The sequence below is a fragment of the Austrofundulus limnaeus genome, unplaced genomic scaffold (genome assembly GCF_001266775.1).
Source record: "Austrofundulus limnaeus strain Quisiro unplaced genomic scaffold, Austrofundulus_limnaeus-1.0 Scaffold20, whole genome shotgun sequence".
NCBI lineage: Eukaryota > Metazoa > Chordata > Actinopteri > Cyprinodontiformes > Rivulidae > Austrofundulus > Austrofundulus limnaeus.
In genome coordinates this window covers 1,267,452-1,276,591 of record NW_013952422.1, presented here as the reverse complement: position 1 = coordinate 1,276,591, position 9,140 = coordinate 1,267,452, and the positions used below count along the sequence as shown (strand labels likewise).

Genomic DNA, 9,140 nt, shown 5'->3' with positions numbered 1-9,140 from the left:
TGAATTTCAGATTTCTGATTTAAAAATCTAGTTTGTTTTTTTTAAGTGGACTCAACAGTGGACCGGACTGAGCTCAGTCACGGGCCATATGTAGCCCACAGGCCACCAGTTGAACAGGGGCACTGCTGGCAATGTTAGAAACAAATATGTAACTATAAATGGGCCATCTCATAATAATTAAAATTGATTTTTAGAAACATAATTTTGTTTAAACTTCTTTGAAGAGATTGCAGACTCAGTTTTTCAGGTAAAAACTTAAATGCTGTACATAAGAAAATCATTTATTTATAGTGAAGTTACTGGATACCTTACAGAAGAGCTTTAGGACCACTGGGGAAAAAAAAGAATTCTGACTTTCCTCTATTTTTTCAGCGGCCCTAATCTTCCGTAAGACCTTGTATTTTTTTTTTTTTGAGTTCTATTTTTTAATGTGTCATCACACAGTTTATTTGTTTGCAAGTCAAACATGGACATGTCACTTCCTTATTTATTCTCAGAAACCATACATTACCAAAAATCTATTAATCTAAGAGAATGGAGACCAAGATGTGTTTCACAGCAAAGCTTATCAAAAAGTAAAAAAACAAAATTCTCCAATCCACTGTACACATTTTTAATCAATATTTACAACACATATGTGCTCTTATTTTGAAAGCTGTTGCGGTTCCATACATTGTAACAAGTCTTTTGCTTTACAATCTGAGCAGAGAGGCTATTTTTAGAAGAAGTCGGATGCCTTCCTTCTCTTGGGAAGCTGCAGCAGATTGTCTGTGAGGGACGTGAGGTCCTGAGAACTCGGGGTCTTGGCTTTGTTTGGTGTCGGTGTTCCCGAGGGAGTGGCCGGCCCGTTGAAGGGAGTCTTGCAGGGAGTGACTCTGTGTGAGGGGGAAGGGGTGTAACTCGCCCGCAGTGCTTTGTCCGTGTATTTGCTAGATGTCCGATTTACAAGCCGCTGCAGAGCGGGGGTGAGGGCCGGGCTCAGACCTTTAGGTGTGAGGCTGCAACACAAAAAATGAAATCCTCTGTTAGCGCAGGGTGGCACTTTCTGCATGAATGCACCAACAGGAAACAATCTGACAAGAGTACTGAACTGAGATCTAATCGAAAGACAAGAGAGGTGCTACCTTGCGAGGTTTTCCGTAACTTTTCTCAACGCTTCTTGTTTCTTTGCGCGGTTTTTAGCGGCAGCTTCGTTAGCCATCTTCAAGCCCAACCGTTCTCTTCTTCCTGGCTCGGGAATCTTTAAAAAAAACAACAACAAATATTGTCAACATTTTACAACCTAAACTCTTAGCATGACTGAACAAGAACATCAGATTGGTAACCACCTTGAATGACGGGCCGTGGTTCCTCTCAACATACGGAGTGTCTGATCCATCCAGACGAAAAGGGGTGCTCTCAATCTCACCCCAGGTCATCAGAGGTGACTCAGCAACACCTGAGGGAGGTTAAAACTTTTAGAAAAATACTCAAAACAAAGCAGTGACGTGATTATAAACAAGGCCTGGATCTCGTCTTTCAAACAGCAAGCAGTTTCACGTTACGGCTGATTTGTAATAGTGATTTAAACTACTGAAATGTCACTTCAAGGCATTAAAAACCATCAGAATAAGTTATTTATCCTTGTTTACAAAATCTTAAATGGTAAAAAAAACTAGATGGCAAGAAATTTAGTGGACTAAGCTGCTCAGGTTTAATTTACAGACCCACCTGGTGCTGGGGACGGAGTCCTTTCATAACCGTACCCGTTAACTTTTGGGGAGTCGTGTGGTATGAGCTCTTTCCCATCAGGCCCCACTTTGCCCTGTTTGAACTACAAACAAACATCTTGCATAAGCAGCGTCATTCAAGCAAACGCTTTCCAGAAAACGAGTGAGCCCAACGTACCTGTGCGTTGAGAGCCGCGGCTTGTTGAATCTGACTTTTGTTGAGAGCTTTGCTGAACGGATCCCCAACAAATCGAGTGTTTTTGTGAACTACCTCTCTTGGCTTCTTAAATACAGCGTCGTCGTCTTTAACGCCTATAAAAGGGAACAAATAGGGTCATTCTTTCTTGTAGCGTAGTTTAGTGAATTTTGAGAACATTTTATTAGGAAAACAAAAACCGTGTATGATCTCCCCACCTTCTGGATAATACATCAAGGCGTTCTTTGCTTTGTACTCCCATGTCTCCAGTCCGGCTTTGACACATTCAAGAGCAGCTTTCTCTGCGGACGGCAATGCGAGGTTCTCTTCATGGCGCTAAAAACAAATTCAAAAAGGTTTTTGATAATGTCCTTTAGGGTTGGGCAACACCATATTGTGCGCAATTTATCATCAGAAAAACTGTCAACAATTAATATTTTCCACACTGCACTTAGTGCCATGTGACGACGATGTATTCTTGTGTATGATCCACTTTCACTATCATGTACGCAAGGAAGCCCAGTGGTTGAAGGCAGCACAGAGCAACTAATGCTGACCCCTAACCCTATAAACTTGTTAAATCATCTGATACACTGACATAAACCAAGGCCACATTGGCTACATGATAGCAGGGCTGTAAGAAAATATACACACTAATATTGTAGTATTTCATTTCCTGACACTGTTTTGATTCTCAAAAGCACAGTATAGATTTTTACTTAAGCCTTAATGGACAGTAAGAAGAAATGTGAAATACACATGTAGTTGTCAGTGCTGTTTGGTGTTCTTCTGACTGCATAAAATAAATTTAATTTAATCAGATTTTATGCATGTAATATATCAATGATTCCCAACCAGGGGTACGTGTACCCCTTGGGGTATGCAAGCATATTACAGGGGGTAAGTGGAAACATTTCCCAGGTGTGTAAAAAAAGTAAATAAGAATAGGGTCTTCTGCAGAAAATGCAGACGGAATTACGAAATTAACACAAAATATTATCCAGTATATAAAATGTGGACTCTCGCAGAATTTGCTCATTTGGGTGAGTTTCTGATGTATTTTGGACAACACAATGTATACGGGATGCTGCTGTTTTCTGCACCTGGTTTATTTAATTAATTGCTTATTCACTTTAAAGGCAACCTTTTTATATTTCTGTTTAATTTGAATTGAAAAAAGGGAAAGGCCTGAGAATTAGGGGGTTAAATAAATAATTTTCATTTAATAATCAGTTGTTTATATATTATAGTTTTGGAGAATCATCGTTATGTTTGACTGAAGGGGTACTAGTGGTATGACAAAATGGCTCAGGGGGGACACAAGTCTAAAAAGGTTGGGAACCACTGTTGATGTGCTCTTTATATTGACTTTTGTATATTGAATTGTGACCCTTGTGTAATATGTATCATATAACCAAATTCTTGTCAATACACAGCCCTAAATGCAAGTGTAATTGTCATCTATTAATTATAATTTATCCAATAAGAATTTGATAAAAGTTATCAGAAAACACATTTAAAAAACGACTACTATATTCGGAGCATTTTGTTAGTCCAAAATTTCTATAAATGACCAACCTGTTTGAATTCAGCTTCTGCTTCATATAACCATGCGTGCCTCAGTTTCTCCTTGTCTTCTGCCAGATCCATGATCTGCTCAAACGACGCATTATCCTCACTGGTATTTTTAGCAAGGAAACGATCCAAACTTGGCAATATTTTCTCCTCTGTGTCGGTCTCTTTTTTATCTATAGGGAAAGCATTTGTAAAATGAAGAGAAACTTAAAAAAAACACTTTGTGTGTATACATTTATTCTCACACCAGCTTAAGAAAAGACTAGTTAGAGGAAATAATTTCAAACATACCAACATCTGAACTTTTACTGCAGATCGTAGAAGAGGGAGATCCTGAGCGACCCACTGGTGTCTCAAAGCTGGCAGGGGTCACGTCTTACACAGAGGCAAAGAAAGACATTTAAAATAACTTAATAAATCCTTTAACAGCACAAACAAACAAAAGCTGTTTATATTTCTTCAATTAATAGAGTACCAATTAATATATGCCTCTGACTCTGAAAGGAGGAAGCGAATTAAGATGATGGATGGATGGAATAGATAGTTTACAATCAGGCACGCTGTTTATTTGTTTATTATTAATGAGCTTTCTACTCACAAGGTGCAGAGGTTTGTGGGGTAGATTTGGTCAAAGATGATCCATATCGGATCGATATCTCCCTCATCCTTTCAAGGTCTCCATTTTCCTCGGCTTCAAGGTAGTCCTTCTGCGCTTGCAATTTGGTAACATCTGGAAAAAAGTCCCTCTGGATGATTTTCTCCAAGCTCTGTCGTGAACAAAAGATAATTCAGTAAGATTAGAGCTACAGTACAGTAGACTTTTAAAAAGCGCATATACAAATAGAGAAAAAAAAAATTTATGGTTGGTATTTTATAGGGATGTTGACATTTCGTCAGCAGCTGCTGCCATTTTCTTCCCAAACTGCTTTGACCAGATTTTGCGAGGCTGCTCGGTGCGTTTGCTTGTAATTTCCTCCTGCTTCGTTATTTCTGCGTATTTCAACAAACCGGGCTGCCGTCAGGTAGTTAGCTACAGCCTCGTCTTRGAGTTTTTAATTTTTGTTGATGAGTTTTGAAGAGAGAATTTTTTGAAAAGAGGATCAAAGTAAATCACCCGAGTTTTTCTAGTGACCCCTTAAAGAGATAAGCTGCCATGAAGAACATTATTTTATCTGCCCTTCTTCCAAATTTGATAACGATTTGAAACATCGAAGTATGTTTTTTTTTTTTATCCGGAACAGCGCTTGTTGGAAAGTGTTTTGATGCTCGTCTTCGTCACTTGGACACATTTAACACGCTGTCATTGGTTGAGGAGCTTTGTTTACAAAACACATGTCCAAATGGTTTTTAAATTGTTTTAATTTTCTTACTTTCTAAGACACATTAAGTTGATTTGATGCTACAGTTTGCCTTGTAATATTATTTTATACCTTTTCTGCTACTTTTGAATTGGCTATTATTAAGTTTTATTAGCTTTTTAGGATACAAGATGCTTCCTACAAAACCAGAATGTGAATCTTTTCCTAAAATTTCATGGCGATATCTTGAACACTGAGGAAGTTATGAGCAAAATTAGAAAACAGCAAGGTGAAATGGTCACAAAGGCCTCATTGGTTCTGCTGTGAACTGCAGCAAGAAAACATGAGCTGATTTCACCTAAACAAACATCAATAACTTCCCTCATACTTCAGAAAATCACATGATTTTGGTGTTATTTTGTGTGGTTTGAAATGTTCTTTTGGAATCCGCTGTCAGATTTAATATTGGTGTAGGATTAAAAATTTATCCACATCCCTACATCTTACAATCACATTTTATTTCAAGTATCTCACCTCAATGTACTCCTCTTCATCGAGGACTTTTCTCTTTAGCTTTCCCTGATCCTTGTCTGTTTCCTCGGGCTGACGGAGAGCCACTGTTGTGACCGCTGAAGGTACGAGAGTTCCGGACAACGCTTTCCTCACGCTCCCGCTACCCTCCATGATTGTGGAGGTTGTTGTTGTTAGCTTAGCCCAAAGACAAGAAGCGAGCCTACGGCTATAAAGCTACCTAACAAATAAAAACAAAGCACTGATGTTCAACTATAAAAGCACCTAAATAAAACAAATCAAAGTTTAAAGTAGTTACACGTTTAAAACAGCGAGATATCCGTCACGTTGAAGCTAACTTTTAGCCACGACGTCACCATACACAAAACGTATTTACGTGAAAGACGTTACGTCACCGGAAGTTAACACCTCCTAAATAATTTTTCAGAATAAAATATGTCAGCGTCCGAAATTATTTTTACCCACCTGATTCTTCCTCATTTTTTATATTTTCGGATGTAAAATAAATATGCAAATTTGTGAATTTTAGAAACATAAAGGCCAAGCAGTATTTATTCATAAAATTAAAGGAATGTATTATTAAAAATGCTTAAAAAAAAAGCTTAACATTTTCACAAGATTTTTCATTGACCAAAATAACTAAAAAGTTAGTAAAAACAATTATACATTGGATTTTAATAAAAAATATTTTGATGGCATTCATTTTGTTTCATTCATTTTAGGAGGTGGATTTTAAAAATGAAAAAAAAAAAAAAAAAAACTAAATAAAATAAAAGCCGTTGTCATTTCAGTGTAGTTTATGAAGGTATAGGATGCTAACAATGAAAAGTTCCAAAATAATTGCTCATAATATAGGAAAATGGAAAAATGAAACATATACATTGAATGTAAAAGCTATAGATGTTATATATATATTTATATATTTTCTATATTACTGTTACTGTATAAATTTGACTCCGGGCTAAAAAAATGTTTAATAGCTATCTAAATCAAAACGGATAACTTTTGAACTTTCAATTTTTAAACTTAAACAGTTTGAACATGAGTTATGTGTGTTACAAGAAAGTTACTACATTAAAAAAACTATTTTTATTAAAGACAACATAATGTTTTTTATGTGCAAAAGACATAATGCCAGTTGCATGCAATCAACCAATCAGAATATACACAAAGGTTTATTGTTAGGATAAAACTGAAACAAAAAAAGGTATGTTTTCTGTGTGAGCTTGAATATTTGTCCAATACATTATATATCTGTCTGATATTTCAGCAGAACAAATTAATTTTCCGTGTTTCCAACAACAAATGAAAGTCTTTTTTGCCGTCTCCACTTGGCTCTTCGGTTTTTAAACCAAACCTGTAACGATGTGAAAAAAAATTGTTTCTTAAAACTTTTTTTACATCATCCTGCAGCTTCATAACCTGGCTGCACATTTTCATGTTCACATTCCTAAAAAACAAATAAAAGAAACTCAACAGTCGTCTTACTTCTACTCTCTCTTCTCTTAAGTGAGTGCGCTGTGCAAGTTTCTCCCTAGTGTTCACATCTGGATACTGATTCTGCAGGAACAGCTCCTCCAGCGCGTCCAGCTGTTCCTCTGTGAAAATGGTGCGGTGACGCCTGGTTCTCCTCTGCGCCTGACCTCCGGACACCTGCTCCTCTTTGCGAGCGTCTCCCAGCCTGCAGGGCTCCGAGAGCATCGCTGAGCTCCATCCCAACTGGCAGGCTGCAAAAGGAAAAGAGGAAAGGTTTTGGCAAAAAAATAATAATAATAAATAATATGAGATCAGTTTGGAGCAGAGAGAGTTGAGGAGTTGGTCCTACCTTCATGAATGAAATCAGGGTGGAATATGTCAGCACAATGAGAGCAGTAACAGCAGCACAGGCAGGCGTGACGCACCGACTCCTTCTCCTTCAGCCCGTTTGCTCCACAGGGCCGCTTTTCCCCGCCGCCGCTCGGATATTTGCTTAAAATGTTCTCAATTGTGAACGGGAACTTCTGTCTCTCCGTCCTGACGAGTCCGTCCATTTTCAAAGACAACTCCAAGAAAGCAAACGGTGATGTGCAACACTTTGGATTCAGCCTCAGCTGCACTTCTTCTCCTCTCTCTTCAACAGGGTACTCGAGCCCTTATAGGCCCCCAAAAAAAGGGGGGGAGAGAGGGGAAAAAAAGATGAAGTAAAACCATAATCCCCCTGTGGACCAGACACATAAAACGGTTGAAACTTAATTCCTAGCTAATCTGGGCAGTTTTGTGAAGAGGTTAGGGAGGACGGCAGATTCAGTTAATCTTGCCTCATTCCTTTTCTTCAAGAGAAATCAGATTTCGCTGCATAAAATGAAAAAGCGGAGAGCTCCACTAAAATCCTTTATTGTTGAGGTTTTAGAGAAAAGGAGATTGCCTGGTATTAGAAACCTGGACTTAAAGATGAACATCTCTGAAGTGGCCCGAGACGCCAAGAATTTAAGGGATTAGTCTTTAAATTAATTTTTTTAAACACCCTCCCTTGTTTCGGTCGAGCTTTAAAAATGGTTTGGTGTATATTTGGATTCAGATCTGAATGGCCTCAGTCAGTTAGAACGGCACTAAATATAGATAAAGACACAAGGAAGGAGCTAATTCAATGCATGCGTCCACGTGATTTGTAGTCACGGTCATGCATCCTGTGTCTTATCTGTGTGCTGCAGTCTTTTCAGTTTGACTTCTCTGACAAAGCGCACAGTGAGGTAAAGCTATTACAGGTTAAATTCATCTCCCTCCCAGCAAATCCTCTGATTTCATACAAGGCAATACACTTTTTTTTTTCAGGGAATTAAGGGATTTCTACAATCTGTCTTAAGACCCCACCACCACCCCTGTTATAAGGGATTTTTTGAAAACAGATAACAATAAACACCATCCCATCCTTTTCACTTTGGTTTAATAGCGTCCAGATTGTTGATGTGTGGTTCGAGCAGCGTGGGAGATTGTTATCTGCGCTTATTGTGGCTCTCAATGGAGGGAATTGTAGCACGCCCGTGTAGGTTCAGACAGTTCAGAAATTCATTACTGAAGATTAGAATTGTAAAGGTTTGTGTTGTTGTTGTAAGAAGCATTTGGCACAATAAGTGAATGGAAGAATCACTGTTCAATAGTACGTCCCTGGTGTTCATATTTTGTTTCGTAAAAGTGATGAGAGTTTCAGCGTCTACTTTTATGATGCAAAGTTATGCTGGCAAAATTGATGCAGTAGCAGTTTAGCAGTGTCATGAAGTATGGGAGGCCCTCTCTATAACAAAAGACACACTTTAGATGAGACCACTGTAGGTTATAAAACTGACTTTTCTGCATTGATGGTTGCTGTCCAGATGTACAGACTACCTGTGCAATAAGCACAAATGTACCCCCATACCATCAGAGAGGCAGGGTTGAGAACTGTGTGCTGACAGGCAGAACGGTTCTGACTTCTTTACAGACGTAAACAGGTCTATCCATTGATGCTACGTGTTAGCATGTCGGTTCTGAAGTTATTGTACAACCAGAGTTGGTTAATTCGTTATCTGATGAGTGTTTTTATCCTGCTTCTGGTCAGCTGCTCTGGTGCAGCATGTTTTTATGGAACAAGAGCCACATGCTGGAAGTAAAACTAACTAAAGTATTGATCCAGTAACTTTAGTATTGATACAGTCCGTGATCGATCCAATGTTATCATTTATTTCTGTGGATTCTCAGCCATCCAAGAAAAAAAAAAGATGAAGCAATTGGACTTCTGTAGCTGAAGATGTGTGGAATTTCAAGATTTAAACTGCATAACTCGAGGTTAGTATCATTACTTAGACTGATCCTCTC

The 9,140-nt window shown here is 38.3% G+C and overlaps 2 protein-coding genes across 2 annotated transcripts; both read right to left on the bottom strand.

Annotated features, from left to right (window-relative positions):
* Positions 1-469: 469 nt before the first annotated feature.
* ess2 (ess-2 splicing factor homolog) lies at positions 470-5,682 on the bottom strand. Its single transcript, XM_014003759.1, has 10 exons — positions 5,313-5,682; positions 4,079-4,247; positions 3,772-3,855; positions 3,484-3,653; positions 2,124-2,241; positions 1,888-2,021; positions 1,711-1,813; positions 1,329-1,438; positions 1,125-1,240; positions 470-998 (listed from the first exon to the last, which is right to left on the bottom strand). Exons 1-10 carry the CDS (start codon positions 5,460-5,462, stop codon positions 719-721), a joined length of 1,434 nt encoding a protein of 477 aa, XP_013859213.1. The 5' UTR covers positions 5,463-5,682; the 3' UTR covers positions 470-718.
* Positions 5,683-6,459: 777 nt separating this feature from the next.
* LOC106514474 (homeobox protein goosecoid-2) lies at positions 6,460-9,055 on the bottom strand. Its single transcript, XM_014003758.1, has 3 exons — positions 7,135-9,055; positions 6,798-7,036; positions 6,460-6,666 (listed from the first exon to the last, which is right to left on the bottom strand). The coding sequence occupies exons 1-3, from the start codon at positions 7,337-7,339 to the stop codon at positions 6,589-6,591; spliced, it is 522 nt and encodes a 173-aa protein (XP_013859212.1). The 5' UTR covers positions 7,340-9,055; the 3' UTR covers positions 6,460-6,588.
* Between the last annotated feature and the right edge of the window lie 85 nt (positions 9,056-9,140).